At 35.2% G+C, this 23835-nt stretch overlaps 1 protein-coding gene across 2 annotated transcripts in view; it reads left to right on the forward strand.

The window, feature by feature from the left end:
* The window catches only part of LOC125676238 (uncharacterized), a 31549-nt gene extending 23216 nt beyond the window's left edge, over positions 1–8333 (forward strand). Inside the window, exons 1-6 of one of the 2 annotated variants that reach the window (XM_056158959.1) lie at positions 2052–2393; positions 4096–4147; positions 4296–4583; positions 4679–5044; positions 7129–7530; positions 7817–8333. In XM_056158959.1, coding sequence (XP_056014934.1) covers positions 4526–4583; positions 4679–5044; positions 7129–7530; positions 7817–8208 — 1218 coding nt within the window. In that variant the 5' untranslated portion in view covers positions 2052–2393; positions 4096–4147; positions 4296–4525 and the 3' untranslated portion in view covers positions 8209–8333. Of the gene's footprint in view, positions 1–2051; positions 2394–4095; positions 4148–4295; positions 4584–4678; positions 5045–7128; positions 7531–7816 lie in introns of those variants that run through there. The other variant, XM_056158958.1, reaches the window with a different exon arrangement.
* Positions 8334–23835: the final 15502 nt, after the last annotated feature.

Consider the following 23835-nt stretch of genomic DNA (forward strand, 5'->3'; position numbering starts at 1 on the left):
TTAAAGTAAATATAACTGAAGAAAAAAATACAAAATGTCAACCCCTATCGTTTCTATCTCCACAGTCGTAGTTACCAAATCTGATTCACTACTATCACGAAATACATAATGGTTTTCACATAATGGTTTTGACAAAATAGATAGTCATCTAGCAAGTAGGAAAAATAAAGTAGCCTGGGTAAATTAAACAGATATGATAAGATGTAATCCTTCTGCACCTAACTCTGTCTGCTGCGGCTCGTGAGTATGTTAACAGTGGCGGCCATTTGCCTACTGTCTTCTCTATGCGTTTGACTTCTTCGGGCAGACTTGAGCATACCATAGTCAAGGTCAATTAAGATGCCAGATTCAAGGACAAAATGTTAATAAAGTACTGTTGATGATACATGAATGATAGAAATCGTCTATGCACTATTTTCATCTATTTCTCTTTTTCTTAGGTTTTGTTGCAAATACATGTATATATGAACAGTACGATGTATATATATATTCCATCTCTCCCTCCCTTCCTCTCTCTGTCTTTCCCTCTTTCTATCTTTTTGTATCCCTGTATCCCCCCTCTGTCTCCTTCTTTCGCTCCCTGCCTGTCTGGTTTTGTTTCTTTGTCTTTTAATATCTCCCTCTTTATCTTTTTTTCCTGCTAAAGATGGATTTCTTTCACCTTATGAGAATGATACTCTGTACGATAAGTATAAAATCATTCCACTTTCTAATCTTAATCATGGTAATAACAATAAGTGTTCTTGTTATACACCTTAAAATATTTCTTATATAGAGCTAGTACGATTTAGAAGTAAAATTTTTACTGTTAAACCAATTCTCACACTCGTGGTCTATTGACCGGTCAACAGTTTACGAACTGTTGACCGGGCAATAGTCTGCTTTATTTCTATTGGCTATGTAAGTCACGGGGTTCTCGGTCTGCTGCTATGGCGAGGTTCACTGATTTGACTGATGAAGATACAGAATTTAGTAGATGGAACACAGCACAGAAACACGAAAAATGTAATTATTGATTTTTAATTAGGATATTACGTAGGTTTTCTTTTAAACTAGTGGAAGTGTTGATAAATGTATACAATTCCTCTGCCATGTTAAAAGTTCGAAGTCAACAAACCATGTTACATATGGTATATGCATCTAGTAAAACATCCTAAAAATTGAAAATGTATAATAAAACAGTTATAGACTGTGTCCTCGGACAACAGCTGTTGTCCTCGAACCCAGTCAATAACTGTATACTATTGAAACGTTTTGAAAGTCATCTTTAAATGCATTCTATGTATAAATGCATATGACATATCCTCATTTGGTACAGTTTGGGTCATGGAAGATGGCATTTTAGCAGTACCTTATGGGAGATGCGTTTAAGCAGTAGAAATAGAACGGGGCGTCATGAAAGTTGATGTTTAAGCAGTAGAAATATAGCGTGATATCATTAAAGATTTATGAGCTAGAGATATAATGATTGATTGATTGTATATTGTTTAACATCCCTCTCGAGAATATTTCACTCATATCGAAACGTCACCAATGCCGGTGCAGGACTGCAAACTCTAGGCCTATGCTCGGCGCTTACGGCCTTTGAGCAAGGAGGGGTCTTCATCGTGCCACACCTGCTGTGACACGGAAGTCGGTTTTTACGGTCTCATCCAAAAGACCGCCCCATTTAATCGCCCTTTACGACAAGCAAGGGGTACTCAGGACCTATTCTAACCCGGATCCCCACGGGGCAGAAATATAATATATCATTTGAAATGGGGTGTTTTTTTAAAAGCAGAAGAATATTAGCCTGAAAAGACGATTTTTAAGCGCCAGAATTGTTCTATAGATTGGTTCACTTAGAAAATACACCCACATAGTAGAAAACATGTAAACATGCAAAGGCGAAGATTTAAGGTGTTATTGATCATTTAATTTACATTGTACATGTGTTTTATATATTTCTATATTATCATCATGAAGTTCACGAAAGCAACTGGTAATCTCTCTATAAAGTGTTATTTACAAAGACAATTACTAAAGATAAATGTAAATATGACGCAGTCTTAATGAATCAGGATAATACGCCTTTCGCTATGTCTCAAAAAAGTAAAACAGAATTTAAGAAATTATTATCATTATTATTATTTTATTCATTTATAAAGCGCAAAATTACATATAGTTTCTATGCGTATTCTATTCTATTCTAATTAAAATGCCGGATTGGATGAATAAATTGAACTGAATCAAATAAGTGTCTGTTTGCACATAGTAAATTAAAGGGTAGTTACGAAATTAGATTTCTTACAGATACTTGGTTGACGAATTCAGCTAATACCAATGTTTGAAAGTAGAATACTCGGCAAACGTGTGGTTAGAACAGAACAGCAAAACACTTTGGAATAAATAAGGTAAACGGGAGAGGGGGTATAATATTGCTTTTGGATGTACCCTGGTTCTGTCTTTTTCTCCTCTCTTAAAACAAACCTCTGAATTTTTTTTAATACCCCATCATTTTAGCACAGTACACTATCGAATATTAAGTTAAAGTTAATGGCTATTTTTTTAAACCAACAAAAAAAAAAAAAAAAAAAAAAAGATTGCTATTACGCTTATTATTGACTGATCACGTATATGAAACGATACTATTGGCGAACATATATGAAATGCATGACGCGGTTCTAGAAAACAATCACGTGATCATTACACGAACTCTATATATACCGAGTAAAGAGTAGGTTCAGTTATCAACCGAGGAGCAGCATGGAGCTGGTCAACATTGTGCTGACTCTGCGAGTGTACACTGTAGCTTATCCGGTAAACACTGGACTCTATAACAGGGTAGGTGTCTTGTACTCACGGCTGTAAGTGTGTATGTCCATTTAGTTTCTTCATATTGTTTACAACAACAACAATCGTCGTTTTTATGTAAGCTGTGTTAAATACATTTCTTGACTTTATTCTGAGTATACAAATTTCAAAATACTCATTTATTTCTCATTTATCTCTTTTCCTTTTGTTGTTGAAGTTTTGGTCACAGTGGTTGTATTCTCGTCTTCAATAAGATAGCCGTTTCTTTTCTTATTAATAATCAGCTGCCTCTCCTAGGTGCAAAATGATGACAGTTTCGATGACATACAAGTATTTTCTAATAGTCAGCATATAGATAAGATAAGTTTATTCCAATTTTGGGCCCAGAGGGCATAACAGTAAGACAGTTTAGAAAGAAGGAAATTCAAAAAAGAAAGAAAGTTTACATCATTAACTAAAGATTACATAGACTGCAACCTGCATGTGGATCCAGCATGTTGGGAAAACAAGTACATACATATATGAATTGCTAATCATGTGTATACACAAGTAAATGGACAGTATCAGTATTATACCAACATATGAATAATAAACTATAATGAATTTGCAGTTTTAAAGCATCACTTCTTTTTCTGAAAGTTTGCACTAAATATTCACTCAATTTGACAATTACTGGTTTGTCTTCATTAATCATCAACCAAGTAAATGTGTCCTTATTTGTTAGATAAATAGAATTTTTGTTGAGCTTGTATATACCATTAAAAACATATTTCTCTCTTCAACATAGAATGGACAATCAGTAAGGAAATGAAATTCATCTTCTACACAATTAAGGTTACATAATTCGCAAATTCTTTTTGTTTCTTTCTAAAGAAATCTTCTGGCCAGAATTGGTTTTTGTAAATTCCTATCTTCCTCTTTCAATTCGAAGGTCATGTGCACTAATTCGAAATATACATAGAGTTTTTCTTAATTCTAGGGATTCTAAAAATATATAACTTTCCATAGTAAAGTTTTCTTTATACGAAAAATATGTTGTGAGTTTTTCTGATTTCTGACCCTCTTCACGTCGTTTTGACCAGTAAAGTAAAAATTGTTTCCGTACCTGATTCCTCATTTGTTTTTTGAAAAATGAGAATTTGAGATTTTTACAATTGGGTACCAAAATGCCCATTTTTTCCTTAAAATAACTAATGTTTTTATACCAACAATTTATATTATATGAATTCAGATTGATATTCTCTGTATATGTGTCATTTTACTAACGTGTTGCTACATGTATGTTATTTTTGCTTTAAACAGTCAGATTATATCCCGCCTAAGAACTGCTTCTTTTCCACCTCCAGCAACTCTCGTAAGTTGTGTTTACAAAACGATTGTTGATATGGTAAAACAAGAGAAAGAAAATGAAAATACAGATGTTTTATCACTGTCTTTTTATTACTCTTTGAAATATTCGTAAAATACTAAATCCATATGACTTCATGTATTTGTCTTTGAAGTTGTTCCGCAACTTGAAATAGTCAATAAGCAGGAAAGATGTACGATTAAATGTCCAAGACGACGAAACGTGACCGTCCACTACAACATAAATCCCCGTCCTGGAGTTGGAGATGTGAAATATAATGTAATCTGCCAGGGCTGCAGGCCAGGGACAACGGGACCGATTACCCAGTTCAGTTACACAACCACCTACTGTATAGGGGATATATATGGCAATGGAATCTACGAGATGGAGATCGCAACCGACTACGGGAAGGCATATTCCCCCGTCTACATCGAGACAGAGAGTAACAGCCTTGATTTAGATTTTAAAACATATGTTTTATATTTGACGAAATATGTACTTACAAGTATATGAATTATTCATTTTTTTTTTCGTCAGTGATGTATGCTTTCTATGGAAGGCTTAAAGATCCCGCAGGACCTGGGTTAATCAAGTTTAACATGGACATAAATGACGGATACTCATATGATAATAATACTGGCATCTTCAAGGCGAACAGAACAGGATTCTATTCCTTTTACATCACGGCAAGAACAAGAACCGATCGTTACACCACAATGGAGCTTCGCAGGAATGGCGTTAGAGTAGGTTCTATCACCAATGATCTTCTACCTGAAAACAGCTGGGAAGTGGAAGACGGAGCGAATAACATTGTGCTAAGTCTGAATTATGGGGATGTCATTACGGTCCATGCGAACGGAACTCTACAAGCTGGTACCATGATGTCGGGCTTTTCACTGCGAAGTAAGTTTTCATGATTTTATGATTCTTTTAACGACAGACCTATATGGACGTGTAAATCTATTTTGACTCCCTTTTATATTGTAGCTAATCTATATGTGGCAGGGGTCTTCTTAGTGATTTCAATGTCGATGATCATGAGCTGAACATTAACAACTCTTATCATTTCAAATTGATATAATTGAAAACATTTACACATATTTCCAATTAAAATTAACCTTAGCTGCAGTGTTATTCCAAGTGCGATTCGATATGTCTATGAATAAAGCTCGGTAGTACCAATGAGGAGAATGTGTAACAAAGACAGTCATAAATGTTTATACTCTTATTTCAGTTTATGGTCTGCAGACAAGGGTGGCCTTTCTAAATCATAATTATCCCCCGTACTTGTATGCATTATTGTGTAAAAATTGAAAACACTGACCAAATTCAATCTGGTATCCCCCCAATCCACCAAACAAAAACATTGACGGTAGACAATCAAGATTGGTTGAATTCCTATGTCTTAATATTCAGTGTTAGGGATGCCACGATAGTTAATCTATCATTATTCCATGTTTAGGAATGATATTCCATTACAATATAAATACGTGTTCTTGTCTGTAAAAGCCATTCCAGGAAACAGAGCGTGTTGGAAAGGCTTAATATGCATTTCTGAAATTACGAAACAATACTGTATACACACAGTGATTGATTGATTGCATCTTGCTTAACGTCTCGCTCGAGAATTTTTAACTCATATGGAGACGTCACTAAGACTGGTGAAGGGCTTCAAATTTAGGCCTATGCTCGGCGTTTACGGCCATTAAGCAGTGAGGGTTCTTTAGCGTGCCACACTTTCTGTGACACGTAACATCCGTTTGTAAGGTCATATCCGAGGACCCGTGACATTCACACTTTGTCGATGGAAATTGTAATTGATTGAAATATAAATGTATTGCTCCTACATTTGTAAAGCGGTATTGATCAGATTCGGAAACAGGTAAAGAGTATGATTTTATCGGAATTATTATTATTAAGTGAGCTCTTGATTTGATGCTTTAAGTTTTAATTATGTTTGATAGATTGGGGGATTTGAAAAGCTGTAGTTTACTCATTCTGCTAATATGGTACTATTTAACATATTTGTGGAGAGAGGTATGGAGGTTGTAACAACTCCTGAAGTTGAGCAGTTTACAAAACTGTTTTTTTGTCCTTTTAGGCTCTTGAACAATCATCCCCTTTTCAGTGGCAGACTATAAAATTGGGCCGCACACCTCTTTGAATGGAGTTATTGATTGTTTTGCATCCTGTCGAGAATGTTTCACTTATTTTAGACGTCACCAGCTGTAGGCGAAGTACCATTAATTTAGACCTATGCTTAGTGTCCTGTGGCCCTATTCACAAAATATCTTACGACTAAGATCAAAATTTACGAACACTGTAATTTTCTTTATTTTGTATTTCTTGTAGATAGTCTAAATCAATATGTAAAGTACATCCATGATTTATGAAACTTGAATACATACGTATGATCTTGTGGTCGGAATTTGATTATCAGACAGAATTATTATTTTTAGCTTAGTCGTAAGATATTTTGTGAATAGGGCCACAGGACCGTGGTAGTGAGAGTTCTTTATCTGTCAACGCCTGCCGCGACACGGGACCTCCGTTTTGAAGGTCATATTCAAACGATCCGTGATTCTCACTTCTAAATGCCGTGCGTTTGGCGAAGGAGCAATCACTACCTATTTTAATGTCATAGGCTTAATGTCATGGCACGAGCGGGGCTCGAACTCATATCCTTACGGTTACGAAGCGCTCTACCACTGAACTACTGCGACCGGCAACACCTCTTTGAAAATATTTATGATTCTTCCCTGATGCACACTATATTTCAAATGATTTGGTTTCTTGAAACTTTAGCAAAGCAGAACAGATTAATTGCTATAATAACAAATATTGTCAAACATATATTTTGGAGAGCACAAATCCCACGATTCGGCTGTTCAAATGCTTTTCTCGGAGAGTTTTTGTAGTACTGTACTGTGTTTCGTGACTATTACATACAGTTCATAACCATCGTTGTTTTTTCATATGTCTTCTAGCCTTACTAGAAACTCCACCAGTGGTCCTCTACGCCACGATGACAGAGGGAAAGCTGGTAGAGGCAAATTCATTCCTACACATAGATTATGACAACGTGCACATCAATACTGCCCAGACCTTCGAGGGGAACACGAATTTCACCGTGCCAAGTGATGGGTTTTACGTCGTGACCGTGACCAACAGCTTCCTAGACTCAGCTATACACGCCTCTCTCATTTCTTCCGTCATCAAAATGCTTCGATACTCGCAGTTGACAGTTCCCTCCAGAACCTCAAGTTCCTTCACGTTCATAGCTAGGTTTAATGAAAGCGATGTGATCCAGAATCAACTCTTTTCCTTGTACGAAGCTCACCTGTCTAATGAAACTTCTATTTCTATTTTCAAATATTTTGAAATCGATGGTAAGTATTTGTATAGTATATGTGATTTCAGTAGGTCTCATTATTAACAAAAATAATTAAATAATGATTTTAGCTCCAGTATGAAATATCAAGATGTAAGGAAAACATAATTGATATCGAGAACACCCTTTTTCCTTTTCTTTTTACTTTAATTTGCATTTGAAAATACAACAAGTGGTTTTATCTTAAACAAGATCATTTAATACAAAGCCGTTCTGTATATTATAATGCCGATATACCATACTCATTCTCTCGATTTACAATTATTGAATAATGACTTTTACAGAGATCAATGTATCTGCAGTCACCGTCCGACAAACTCCTTTACATAAGTATTGTGAGACAGAATTCTGTAACCCGCTTGCCAACGGGTTAAAAATAGAAGACATGGGATCAGATTTTGACATCAAAACCGGTGTCTTCACAGTGCCACGATGGGATGTCTACGTCATTTCCGCTAATTTCTTCGGAACCCAGGTCGATACTGTATTCGAGATCGTAGTAAATGGCAAAGTTTTGGATTCGGTCCTCGTTGATGGTCCTGCAAATGACTATTTCGTCAACGACAGTAAAATGGTTGTCGTTAAACGTCTTCTCAGGGGCGACAAAGTGGAGCTAAGGATGAAAGGAAGATCCTTTTTCTACACGATCATGTCCATCTGGACCCTGACAGCCTGAGCATTGCGCCTAAGAGCTTGTAACATTCAAAAATGAAATTGTTCATTCTCAAATTTAATTCATAATGTAGCTTGAATTCAATTCTATTCAATTAGAAAATAAAGCTTTATCTTTGAAAAACCCTACTTGGCATCTCCCTTCTATACAGTGGTTTTTGAAGAATATTTGTACCTGAAGATAACGATTTCTAAAACATTATCCCAGATTTCAGCCATATTAATTTAGATCTTAGAAAGGCATCAAAGAAATATATAAGTAGCTTTTATATATTCGCAGTTATAAACAAAATGCATTGCATACTCAACCATCGATAACTACATTTCAAAGTTGATAAATAAATTACATATCGCGTAGAACTAAGTTGGCTGCCTTCAAAGCTCGACGGTTCGTCGGTAGTTACTAAATAAATTCTTACTCAGCACAATATCTAATTCAAGTCTTCAAGACAACAGCTATGTAATAAAATACTGAAAATAATCATTAGTGCTCCCCAACAGTGCTCCCCAAACTCTGCGTAATCAATGAGAAGGAATAGCTATACCTTTAACCAACCGTATAGGAGAACATCTAAAGGATGCATAAAGTCTGAACTTTTCCGTACATTTTTCCGGATTTTACAGCATGCATTAGAATCCTCTCCCAGAATTGCATTCAGTGTTACCCTGTGTGACTTTTGATAAGAAACATTTATGCAAATTAATCTAATTTCAATATGTACTGTTTTCACAACAATGTGACATTCTTTGCTAATTCTTTAATCTAACACAGTCTGCCAAGACAAGAACCGATAGAGAGACACCCATAATGAAAATCCCCACACTTCCTATCACTACCGATGACTGTCGAGAATCATATACACTAATCAGACTTCTTCTGTAGGAACTGGTGTTCTTCCTGTCTATTCTAGAAGTTGTTAGCTGATACATGTAATCGTTTTGTGTGGGAATCGTCACCTGCTGTTTGCCATGCGTATCAAGAGTGCTTGTTCTGTCGACGTCACATGTCTGTCCTATTTTCAATGAAAAATGAAGATTTTGTATCACATATGCTCCATAACACATGCACATATATTATTTCAATGCAAATCATGTATGAGCTTTTAGCACATATATTGATATAGTATGTAGGAGAGATGTCTTTCTAACTGTGTTCATCGAAATTAATTTAAAGTAAATTCTCAATTAGTACGAAAGTTTTACCAATAAGAATATTATCTATATATATCAGAGGCATGGAATTGTCAACGACGTACCCCAAGCGATATCATTGATGAAAGTCCCCTTGTGCTAAACGCCCAGTAACATCCAAATATTATAGGGTTATGTGAGGATAACTATATGGTCCACCTAATCATTTAACGCGGGAAATATTCGAAAGCCGACGTAAACAGTGCGTTGCGAACTGAATTTAACTTCGATGGTTTAGTTATTTTTTTTAAACACAACAATACCAATACATCCCGTTTACAATTTAATAAACCAAAATGACAGCTAAAGAAAACTAGATGTTGTGATAACTCAGTAAAACCCGCACGCAAGTGTTTACCTTTAGGTATACGTTTCGTTGTACTTGTTTAACTGGAGTCAAGTCAACTCGTACCCTGACCGACTCGTCTCTAGGTCAACTCGTACCCAATAGGTCAACTCGTACCCAAAAGGTAAAAGTCAACTCGTACCCAAGAATCTGGTTACGAGTTAACTCCTCCTCTTCAATTGATGACAACTCGTACCTAAGCGATATGTCACTTATATGCGCATAGATATATTGCATTATGGACAGATTCTTAGGTACGAAATTGCTTTTGCCTTTTGGGTACGAGTTGACCTATGGGGTACGAGTTGACCCGGGTACGAGTCGGTCAGGGTATGAGTTGACTAGAAATCGTGTACCTAGCAAAGCAGCAACAATAGTTTCCGTATAACATACACTATACCATATTTATTCTTTCTGCATATGCATTGATTATTTTGTTGGACAAATGCCCTGATGGTAATTCTTAGTCCATGATTTTTGAAATATATTTAAAACAATTTGGTCCTGACCCCTTAATCATACATATCTATACTGTATACAGGTAAAATTGGAACATATGTTTAACATATGTTTGGATATCCATATGTTAAACATATGTTGCAATTTTACCTGTGTAATTATCAAGATGCATTGGTATTTTGATTGGCAAGTGCCCCAGTCCCAACCACCATCATTTTGTTATTGTTCAAAGATTCTTGTCGCATATGACACAATGCACTGAGCACAAAGTTTTTGTTCATCATTTCCCCACCCCATTTCCTCCTCATGGTGAAAAAAGAGAAATCCGAAAACTTAAGGACACCACCAATGATCTCCCAACATATGGTTTGGCTACTGCATAAACTCGGAGTTCTGGGAACCACCTTCTTCTATAGAAAATACGTTTGGTTATCACCCCCATTGGCCCCCAGACTACTCATTCCGAAACATCACAACTATAGGACACCGCCAATTATCTTCCAAAAGATGATGTGTCCACTGCGTAAAACTTTAAGATGAGTTCTGTTAATCAGGATTTACATGAAAGGCGAAGATAACGAACATTGATCAATCTCATAACTCTTATAAGCAATACAAAATAGATAGTTGGGCAAACACGGACCCCTGGACACATCAAAGGTGGGATCCGGTGCCTAGGAGGAGTAAGCATCCCCCGTCGACCGGTCACACCCGCCGTGAGCCCTTTGGTGTAAAACGTCGTTGTATAATTTAATGACCTTCATTTGGCCACCAGGATAAAAATGTTCTTTCTTCTAAAGAACATCGTTTTGACCCCCATTTTATCCGGGGTAAGATAGATATTTCTGAAACCTTCCTGCACAGTTTCGGGACACAACATGTCATGTATCAAAAAATAGATTGCTTACTGCTTGAAATGAAAGGATATTTTGAGAGAAAAAAAAACCGCTCGGTAGACAGATGGGCATATGGACGAACGTACCATAGTAACACCATTATACCCAAATTTTCGTTAGAAAAGGCGGGTATGATTAACCAACATTTGAACTTGTTAGAAAAGTAAGGGGATGTAATATCGTATATTTGTATCCAAAGAAGCTCAAGAAACCGTTCATCTGCTTAGTTGTATTAATTCTTTTTTCTATTCAATGATTTAATAAAAACTGTTACAATAATAATTATACCATCCATCTTGAACAAATTGAATCTTTGAATTACAAATTGTACGCCAGACTTTTGTATTTGTTGGAGTCAAATTTAAAACTTGAATAACTGTTGAATCAACTCATGAACAGCAAAATGACGGTGTCAATACGACAGAAGAAGAGCGATTTCTTTTGTTTTTTTAATCTTTTGTAAATATGCATGATAAAATAATGACAGCGAAAAAAAGACAATGATATAAACCTTTTAAGTTGTGAATCATTCATATCACTTTTACAAGTGAAAATACAATTTAGTATGACTAAAGATACATCAATTGTTGCCAAGAATTCCTTTGCAAAATGCATTACCATAGAAAGCTTGCGTTAAAAAAAAATACAAAATGGCAAAGTATTTCGAAATACGTTCAAGTGAAGAATATATAATTTGCTACATGATACACGTATACATACCTAGACACTGAATATTGGATGAACTCCAGATGCCATTTTCACAAACAATAAAACGAGTCGAGTTGTTGGACAAGTAGCCATGTTGACAGGAGTACAGAGCGTGGGTGCCATTCACAAGTATATCAGAATTGGATACAAAAGGCGGCTCTGAGCATCCTTTATTAATTAGAATGAAAGGTGAATATAACAGACAGTGGTTAATCTCATAACTCTTATAAGGAATACAAAATAGAGAGTTGGGCAAACATGGACCCCTGGATATACCAGAGATGTGAGCAGGTGCCCAGGAGGAGTAAGCATCCCCTGTCGACCGGTAACACCCACCATGAACCTTTTACTTTGATCAGGTAAATATATTAAATCAGGTACATGTAATATATACATATTCATCATATTACATATATGTCATTGAAATTTCCAATATGAGGAATATATGATTTCAACGTTTAATTAATGTATGATGTACATGTAGATGTATTTACAGAACCTTGGGTACGTTTGCAGTATTGGATGTCTATCATGCAATTGATTGAAAACTGTTACAATAATGTGTACCGCTGTTTGTTGATTTCGTTGAACCCGTTTTGCCTGTGGTTATCAAAGTAACAGAAATATTGGCCTCTTGAACCTGCATTGTATGAATACCATCACCCCACACTCCTCCAATGTAGATAAGGTATCCATAAGGCACTTTGGGAGTCCAAAGATGTATATTTTGGTCTGTGTAGCCAAATATTAGTCCTCCAAAGAGGTCAGTAGAATACCCAAGCATAGCGCTTCCTATTCCAAGGAACGTTTTGTAGTGAGGTGATTCAACATCCTTTACCTAAAACGAAATAAAAACATATTTAAGGGATTACAATACAATTATTGACTTTTCGTGTGGTCTACTAATGACTATACGGACCTGGTCAAGCATTTGTTGACCAAGGCCGTGATCATGGGTGGACGGATTTAAAAGTCAAAACTTGCTGTATTGAATGATAATGAATTAAAAGTATATATTTTTCTAAAATATTAAATGAATAAAAACGTGTGAATTGTAACACAATATAACAATCATATTTCAACAGTCAAAACCTATGAATTTAAAAACAATATGGATCACCTGAGTACAAGTTAAAAGAAAGGGGATATAACGAACAGGGATTAATATCATAACTTATAAGCAATACGAAATAGAGAGTTGGGTGTATCCATGGATATACCAGAGCTGGGATCAGGTCTCTAGGAGGTATTACTAGTCCCAAGGGCTGGCATACTATAAAACCTGGCCTGGCCCCATTGGCCTGGCCTGGCCCCAATTTTGGCCTCTAATTATGCTTCATCCCAAATTTTGGCCTGGCCTCAAAAGTTGGCCTGGCCTCAAATTTGGCCTCTAAAATTTTTATTGGCCTCAACCAAAAAAGAAAATTTTTTTATCCAAAATTTCGATTGAATTCATTGATTTATTATTAGTTTTAGTTTTTTAAAGTCATAGCAGATAAATGAGATGTTTCTGTTGTTTTGTATATGTGCATTTTAAAATAATCATAAACTACCACCAATCTGATTGATTTTATCGAATATCTATTGATTAGTTCATTGATCAAATTATTTTCTTTTCCCTTCATATATGTATGTACTTGTATACACCAGAAATGTATACACCACTTAATGAAACGATTGGCATAGTGATTTTTTTTCTTCAGAATTATGATTGATTTCATTGATTTATTATTGGTTTTGTTTTTTCAAAATTGTTGAACATGAATTATATCTTTCTGCTATTTTGTGAATGTGCACATTAAAATAATCATGAACTACCACCAATCCGATTGATTTTATTGAATATCTATTGATCAGTTTATTGATTAAATAATTTTTTTCCTTCCTAACATATGTACTAGTACACACCAAAAAAAGTATACGGAACTAATGAAAAGATTGGCTTATTGACTTTTTTCTGAATTATGATTGATTTCATTGTTTATTATTGGTTTTGATTTTTCAGAATTGTTGAACATAAATGATATCTTTGTGTTGTTTTGTAAATATGCACATTGAAAACTCTCATTTTACTAATGATCCATTTCACTTATTGATAATGAATATAAAAAACAAATTCACACCAGCGTAATGCTGAATCATCACACTTCACACACTGCAATGTAGTGTACCCCCTTAATCACTCTCATTGATAAGAACAATGGGTTTGATATCTAGGTATAAAAATACTACCATAAATCATACAGATTTGAAATTACAACTTTGATAAATTAAGGATGTTCATATCTGTTTAAACTATTTGAAATAAACATGTTACACTAGTACTGTAATGGGATATCAGATTATTTACATATTAATTTAACACAAGAGTTCTACAGCACGGGTCTTGACAGGAAGTCCAGGTTGAGGTTAATCTATGATATACGCTTTGAAATGTCACACAGCTCTGCACAGAACGTTTATTTTCATTAATTATCAGAATGAAAGATGATTTTGATGACAGTCATAAAAAACATTAAGAAGTAAAGCACAAAAATTAAAGCTGCACTTTGTGAATTTGTAGATGCATAAACCTTTTTTTTCTCAATTATAAAACAATATTACGAGCATTACATGTATCTGATATTTGCTTAGATGTAGCTGCTGCAGTGGTTAGATAGAGGTACAAACGATTTTTTTTGGTTAACTAATGCAGGCTTTGACATAAAATAAGAAGAGGGCCGGTGGACAGATTTAATGTAATAATTGTAATTAGCTCTGTTTTGCTGTTGCTTTATCAAAAAACCAGAAAAAAAACATCACAATTTTGAAAATTCAGACAGACAATTTTGTTTACCTTATTTAGTTTAGGCACAATCATTAAATGAGTTACTAATTAAAATTTTCTGTTGTATCAAACACACCCTATTTGCAAATGTTGGACTGCTCCATTGTTTCTGTATAATGGAATTTCCAATTTCAGCAAATGTTTTCATCACCATCCTTTAATATGATGATAGATATTCCCTTTATCCTGACAGGGCAGACTTTCATAGCATGGGAGCTTGTCACTTTTGCAATGAGTATTGAAACTTAATCATGAAATCAAGAAAGAAATATTTATAATACATCATATCCGTTTTAATCTACATGTACATTGTTCATTCTACGTAAAGTATAGGTAAATGAACACTAAAATACAAATCTAAAATCCTTAGTTTATTGGTTATTATCATTATGCTAGCAAACATTTCACTGTGTTTATTTTGATTTTTTTTTAAAATGTCATTTATCATGCTTTGGAAATTAAACGAGTAACACTAAATGCGTGGTATCTGCACATTGAAAACATTAAGACCACATGCTCTGTTCTGAATGTGCGCTGCTTTTAAAATCAAATTCATTATAATGACAACACTTTTATAATATGTAAATTGATATCAAATTGAATTCTATTGAATACAAAAAATATCAATAAATCAATCATTTCATCCGTATACTTTTTGGTGTCTAGTACATAAGTTGGGAAGGGAAAAGCAAATAATCTTGTCAATAAACTAATCAATAGATTATCAATAAAATCAATCAGATTGGTAGTAATTCATGTTTATTCTAATGTAAATATATCATTTTATTTCTACAACTTTGAAAAACTAAAACCAATAATAAATCAATGAAATCAATCATAATTCTGAAGATCAATATGCCAATTGTTTCATTAGTTGTGCAATCTGTTTTGGTGTGTACTAATACATACAGATATTAAGGGAAAGAAAATTGTTCAATAAACTGATCAATAGATATTCAATAAAATCAATCAGATTGGTGGTAGTTCACGATTATTTTATAGTGCACATTTACAAAACAACAGAAACATACCATTTATCTGCTATGACTTTGAAAAACTAAAACCAATAATAAATCAATGAATTCAATCAAAATTTTGAACTAAAAATTTTTTTTGGTTGAGGCCAAAAAAATTTTAGAGGCCAAATTTGAGGCCAGGCCAACTTTTGAGGCCAGGCCAAAATTTGGGATGGAGCATAATTAGAGGCCAAAATTGGGGCCAGGCCAATTTTGAGGCCAGGCCAGGCCAGGCCAATGGGGCCAGGCCAGGTTTTATAGTATGCCCCAAGGGCTATGTAATCTAGTAACAATGTCCTGTTCAGAAAATAGCTCAGCTAAATTCTTATATTCAGCAACAGTATAAAATAAGATGCGTTCTTAAAACTTTAATGTCCTCATAAGTGCAAATACTGATAAAAGGATTTACATAGAATAATAAATGTTCATTGAACGATTATCACAAATTTGGACCCACCCTACAGTGAAAACCCCAAGGTTGCAAACTTCCCCATTTTTGTACATTCTTTTCTGCTTTACTTAAATATGCACTGAGTTTTTCTACTGTATTAGTAAACTCAAGGAAGTCCTTCAAATGATAAAGACAACAATCACTTTAATAATGTTGGCCCCATCCTGAAATCAAACCCCTAATCCCTAGAATCATAAAATTTACAATTTGGTAAATGACTACCTACTCCTTCCAAATATTCATTTAATTTCAATTGAGTATCTTTAGCATTAAAACAGATATCATTACATTCTGCATGCATACACTGCATATACCAAGTTTGAACCCGCCCTGGAATCAGAACCGGGGATCATGAAACTTTTGGTAGAGTCCTTCCTGCTCTTTATCATTATGCATTTAGTTTTTCTTAAAGATGTGCAGTCGTAGAGAATTTTTTTGAAAACTTGTAGTCTTTGGCAGTTTTTGTGGCGCCCGTAAGGCCCTAGAGGTGCAGAAGTAATGAAATTTACAATTTATGTCACCCTTGTCCCAACGATGCTTCATAACAAATTTCAAAAAGAATTGGAAGGTGAATATAATAAACAGTGAATATTAGTTATCAAGTAGTTTTCAAGAAGACGTTTTATGTTTTATTGTTCACACATTTAATAACTGATCAATTTGGCCTCACCCTGATATCAAAACCACTACCGTTGGGATTACAATTTTGGTAAAGGACTGTCTGTTCTTTCTAAATATTCATTTAGTTTCAATGTAGTTTGTGTCAATAGCACTACTACTATGTTATTTAAGTGCTTATTTAAGTGCTTTACACACAAGCGCTATATACCAAGTTTGACCAAGCACTGGGGTCAGAATCCCTACCTTAGAGATCATCAAATTTATAATCTTGGTAGAAGCCTTCCTGCTGTACTTCAATATACATTTAGTTTTTTTCTTACACATGTGCAGTTGTAGAGAGGGGGCAGTTATCAAATTAAAAATGTTGAATTGTTAATACACGACGGATGATGCACGACGCACGTCACATGACGACGAATGCAGACCAATTGCAATAGGTCATCTAAGATTACTCAGGTGACATATTTCTATTCTACATTTTGAAGGAGTAATTGATGAAGGGATGAAGATAACTAACAGCGATCAATTCCATAACTCCTGTAAGCAATACAAAATAGAGAAATGGGCAAACACTGTCCCCTGGACACACCAGAGTTGGATGCAGGTGCCTAGGAGGAGTAAGCATGCCCTGTCGACCGGTCCGGTCAACCCCCTCCCCGCTATGGGCCCTATATATTGATCAGGTAAACGCAATCTGTAGTCAGAATCAAGTTGCTAAGAACGGCCTAACAACTGGCATTGAACACAACAAACAAAACTTAACCCGATGAGAGGTTGTATGGGCAATTGCTGACTTTAAACGAGACTGTTGAAACCCCTGTAACTTGTTTGTAAGTAACCTCAATTTAAAACTGATCATACGTAGAAAACATCCGTGTATATCGAATCATTTGAGAGAGATATAAACACCATATGCTACAGAAAAAATGGAAGTTGACGATGGAGAAGCTGACATCATCCCATTTGTTAAAGTTGAGTTGTTCATTTGCCATTAACATCGATTGTCAATAAAATATCTAAGTATGAAGCAGATATGGAAGAATCTGTGATTACTTTTATATCGAGTTCACCAGTGGTTTGATCATGATTTTATTAACTAAAACCATTGACAGTATCACATTTAGCACACCGACACGTGCTGTAAAATGCTCAATTTGATTGTTCGATAAAATGTCAGCAAATGCATGGTTAATCGATAGGGAAATCCCAAATACCCTACCCCTCTACGTTAATTCATTCCGAGATGCACACCATGAAAGATCGTCTGGACCAATCAGAGGGCACCGACATTCCTGATCATTTATTACTCGAGGTAAGTTATGGACGACCTCGACATCTAGGTATGCAGTATGTCCTTCTATTTGTGAGTTTACCTGAACATGAACGATGTAGCTATCTATATCATACACGATATTTGGATGTACACTCAGCAATGGTTCATCAGATTGGTTGACAGTAAACTCTTCCGTAAAGACAACATCTGAGCGGTCTAGAAACCAAGCCCTGATGATGATACCTGCGCTGCTGTACACAAATGAAGTAGACCCCCAGCCATCATTAGCGCAAAATACATAATCATCTACAAAATAATTTGTTGATCAAAGAAAACAAACGAAGGAAATGTATTCTATCCATTCAATATTTTTTCACACATAAAGAGAGGGCAAATTTATTCCAATAAATATTGCATTACATATGACTACCACATGATACTTTATTGTGCAAAATCCTACCGCGAAATGGGACTTCTAATTTTAAAGGTCGTATCCGCAAAATCCGTCACTTTCATTTCTAATACCGGGCGTTTGACAAATGATTAGTTAACACCTATTGTAAATATCTTAGGTTAGAAGTCACATCGGCATCAAAATGAAAAAGCATATTTTCTGGTTGCGAACAGACGTCCTAACTGCTAGGCCACTGCAACATGTGGGCTAAAATCAGACTTTCATATCAAATGTCTGGCAGAGTGAGATATTCCTCTTTATTATATAGAGAGGTGAAGGTAACGAACAGTGACCACTCTCTTAACTCCTATAAGAAAGACATAATAGAATGTTTGGAAAACACAGAACCCTGGATATACCAGAGGTTTAATCAGGGTACCTATTCACAAAATATCTTACGACTAAGATCAAAATGTACAAACACGGTAATTTCCTTATTTTTCATTTCTTGTAGACTTTCTTAATTAATATGTAAGGTACATTCAAGGTTTATAAAAGTTGAATACATACTTGTGACCTTGGGATCGGTATTTGATTATCAGACAGAATTATGTTTTTCGTCTTAGTCGTAAGATATTTTGTGTATATTTGCCCAGGTGCCTAGGAGGAGTAAGCATCATTTGTCGATCGGTCACACCCGCCGTGAACCCTATATCTTGATCAGGTAAATGGAGTAATCCGTAGTCAGAGTCAGTAGACCAACACCGGCCTAACAATTGACATAAAATAACCCAGATTGCATTTGAGAGGTTATTTGCACACTGGATCGTTATAACGGCCATGGGCCTTTTAATGTTAATTTGAGTCACCTTTTCACTTTAAAATCAATTGCATGAACTTGAATTTGATTTAATTATTCCATTATGTTAACAACAAACATTCTGCTCCTTCACAATACTTAATTCATGTATTGATAATTACATTCTTGCTGTTGTGGTTTATCTTCCAATATGCACTTATATGACCGGTCGTGGTAGCTCAGTGGGAGATCGTTCGCTTCGTAACCAGGAGGTCATGAGTTCGAACCCTGCTCGTGCCATGGCTGTGTCAAAGTGAAGACGTTAAATTAGGTAGTGATTACTTCGCCAAACGCACGGCATTTAGAAGTGAGAACCTCGGGTCTTTCGGATATGACGTTACAAACGGAGACACCGTGTTGCGGCAGGCGTTGACTCGATAAAGAACCCCCACTGTTATGTACAGTTCTGAGTGCTAAGCATATGTCTAAATTTATGGTACTTCACATACAGCTGCTGACGTCTCAATATGAGTGAACATTTCTCGAAGGGACATAAAAGAATTAATCAATCAATTCAATATATATGTTCAAGAAATTACAACACCGTTACAATATTGGTAATTATTTCAACAAAGATGGTGCATGTTTATCTTATTGGACTTACCCGTTCCTCTTGCTGCCCAGATATGAACGCTTCTGTCATCTATACCAAATACTGTTCCACAGGCATTGTTTCGTAAATTCCAGTTTCCATGGTCACTTGCATACTGAACGCCACCTGCATATATCAAATCTTTACAACTACCGGTTTACTACGACAATTACGAAAATCAGTTTAACATAATAAATCCGTCCAGTCTTTTAATTACAATACCCCAGGTATAACATTTATCCTGATGCATCATAAACATTAAGATGCTAGAAGGCGATTGTGCACTTTTAAATCTTTGATTTGTTTAGAGAACATAAAAAAGCAAAATTAAAAAAACATATAATCGAATTTTCAATTGACTAAGGGAATTGCCAAAACTGTTTTGCTTTGTTCTTTTCAGGCCATAAAAAAGACAGTGAAATATCTCCGACTACATACATATATATGATCATCACCTTGAGCCTCTGAGATGTATCCGTCCGAAAGTTTGAGTTGAACTACGACGAAATCCGGATGAGCTCCCATTGCGTGATGTATTTCTTTGTATGGTGAACCTTGAAAAAAAGCTACAAGTTTGAATTTGTAATTGTTTTATTTCGTACTTTATACGATGATAGATTAGCTTTGCAAAAGATGAAGATTAAACAATACTCTTAGAAAAAATAGATTCTATATTTCATTACTGAAACATCATTTGATTGCGTTCTTTCTTCTCACTTAATGACGCCTGATTTTCTTGTTGTATATGATTCATGCTTAGTATCTTGTAAACTTTATTATCATCCATGATATCAATATTGTACTTTTAAAAACTATGAATACGCTATATGTACATCTCTGTTTATACTGTTCGAGTAAGAATCGGTACGATGTACAGGGCGTTGTTTTATATTTAAGGTAGGAAATCTGCATCGTTCGACTACATGTATGTACACGAACAAAGGCGATATAAGTCTCATCACATATTTCAGGTCAAAATTCTAATCCACTAATATATATTCATGGCTCTGAAGTTCAAATATTCTTTGATTCCTCTGAAATTTAGTAAATTCACATTAAAAATAGTTCAAACTTAATTTAAAATCATATCATGCCAATCGGAATTAAACTACTGGAATATAACATGATATATATATATATATATATATATATATATATATATATGCATGTATTTTTCTTTCAAACTCGTCAACATTTTAGGAACAATTCAAATAACAAGCAGGTGTCTTAATTAGGTGTCGATCAATATTAAAATTTGTCAATTTCATCGAGATCAATGCACATGGTACCTAGTCAAACTCAAAATTAAATTCCGATTATTCCAAATAAAAATAGATGGCGAGAAATCAATGTACATTTGTTGTCATAAATCGTAAGTCCATTCTTTACTGCAACAGTTATTAGTACTTTGGCTTGCCTTACCTACTTAACAAAACAACAAAATGTGAGCAGTTTGTTATATCTGTAGTTTTCAGTCACAGACAGAACTAGAACCGTCGTTTTCTAAGATTATTCGTTAACTCAAAAATCAAACATAATTTCAAAACTTAGTGGATTATTGTAGATAAAATACAAGTTTTATAAAGGGCGGATGTAACAAAGCAACAAAACTGCATAATTTTGCGAATATGGAATATCAAACAGCATGTATCACCTTTAGAAATAGAGATGACGTTTTCTGACACGAAATCCGGTGTTGGCCAATCAGACAATTTCCATGCTCGCACTCTGACATGTCCGGAAGTGAATGACCCGACAAATGCTCCGCTGTAAGAATTTCCCCCTGTGTATGAATTCAAACGTATGATGATATATTGTTTTACGGTTAAAGCAATACGTAAGTTAGTGAACGCATGGATTTTTATAAAAAATCTCACTGACTGACAAAAAGAACGTAAAGCATATAACATTCATTGTTTTCTTCAGTGACAGTCTCTCATCTTTTACATACATCTACATTTGTGGTCTGAGGAAACTATTCTAACAGAAAGTAATTGCTGTAAATTACCTGTAGATATCGGATATACGTTACCGTTATAAGCGGGACTGTAAATTACCTGTAGATATCAGGTGTCCTTTAGCGGTATAAACGGGGATATAAATTACCTGTAGATATCAGGTGTCCTTTAGCGGTATAAGCGGGGCTGTAAATTAGCTGTATATATCAGGTGTCCTTTAGCGGTGTAAGCAGGCCTGTAAATTACCTGTAGATATCGGACATACGTTACCAGTATAAGCGGGTCTGTAAATTACCTGTAGATATCAGACGTCCTTTAGCGGTATAAGCGGGGCTATAATTTACCTTTAGATATCAGACGTCCTTTAGCGGTGTAAGCGGAACTGTAAATTAGCTGTAGATATCAGACGTCCTTTAAAGGTAAAAACGGGACTATAAATTACCTGTAGATATCAGACATCATTTAGCGGTATAAACGGGGCTGTAAATTACCTGTATATATCAGATGTCCTTTAGCAGTATAAGCAGAGCTGTAAATTACCTGTAGATATCAGACGTCCTTTAGCGGTATAAGCGGGGCCGGTTGGCTTGTAAACAGGCACATACACAGCTACGTTATGCTCATTATAGACATAAACCACGCCTCCGAATTCTGTGTCTACGTCATCATCTCTCTGACTAGATCCCATCCCAGGGAAAATATACTCAACTCCCATGTAGATCACTTTCACTTGTACATCAACTTTGATAGGTACTTCTTGTAAGGGATGTATGATATATACTGGGCTAGTTCCATTCACGTGAATTGGTATCCAGCTGCTCATATAGGGTGCGGATATTGCACACATCAAATCTGAAATTGTAATTTGACGAACAGTACTGTGCGACATGCAGTACTAAGATAACGCAAGCTTATAATGCATTTTGAAGGAAATCCTTACTACTGAACTCTGTGCAATATAATGTTAAATGAAGGTTTCCATTCATCGGTAGATCTTACACAACCCTTTCTCGCGCGCAATCATCCCCCTATTTTTACGACATTTTCTTTCGTGTGAATACATGTAAGTCAGTTGATCTATGTATCGCATACCCTCTACAGGAAGCGAGTCCAAAGTAGCGAAACATTTGATGCAAGGGATTTTCCCCCGAATAAAAGTCGTTGCAATTATTTAGATATATCGGGGCAAAGTGTGTGTAAGCCCTTTGAAATGCTTATTTCAAAATTTGCATAATTAGTTATGTGATTTAGCCACTGTCAAGCTAACCATCCCTCTCATTAAAATCCTATAATGATACGAAATAATATTGGCACATTGTGTATTAAAAGAATTGAACCTGTTTCGGAAATCGTACAAGTACTCTTCATATAGATGATATGAAAAGGAGTACAAAACGTCGTGTGTGACCTTAAAGAGACATGGGCAGAATTGAGCTGAACTTTTTCTTCTTCTATTCCTATTGTTTACAACGCTAAACTAAAGTATTTCTAATGGTTAACCGAAACTTCAATATCAGTTCTTGAGTTACAAGTGAGATATAACACTTGTGATTATCTGTTATGGAAACAAGACTCGTGTCGTGGTTTTGTTTACATATACATGTAGATCGCTTAATAGAAAATAGCATGTTTAAAACAAAATCAGTTAAACGAACTTTTACTAGTTTATTAAACTGTGTAAACAAAAACATGGCACGAGGGTTGTTTACATAACAAACAATTATGAACTCTGTATATCCCTAGACAACTCACATTCAAATTTTTGCTGACCATATGCATAAGGAATGCTTTAATTAAGCACTCTAAACAATAAGAATGGAAAATAATAAAATTTGAAAAATTTCACCTCAAATAGTGCCCATGCCCCTTCAATTAAAGGGGCATAGATACGATTTGAGCTGAAAATTTTCAAATTTTATTTTTCCATTTTTAATTTGTGGTTGCTGAACTGTTGTATTTCAATTGTCAGCAAAAATTCGAATGTCAGTTGTCGAGGTACATGGGAAATACAGAACTCAGTTATTTGTTATGTAGACGTTA

This window comes from Ostrea edulis, chromosome 3 (assembly GCF_947568905.1).
Source record: "Ostrea edulis chromosome 3, xbOstEdul1.1, whole genome shotgun sequence".
Classification (NCBI taxonomy): Eukaryota; Metazoa; Mollusca; class Bivalvia; order Ostreida; family Ostreidae; genus Ostrea; species Ostrea edulis.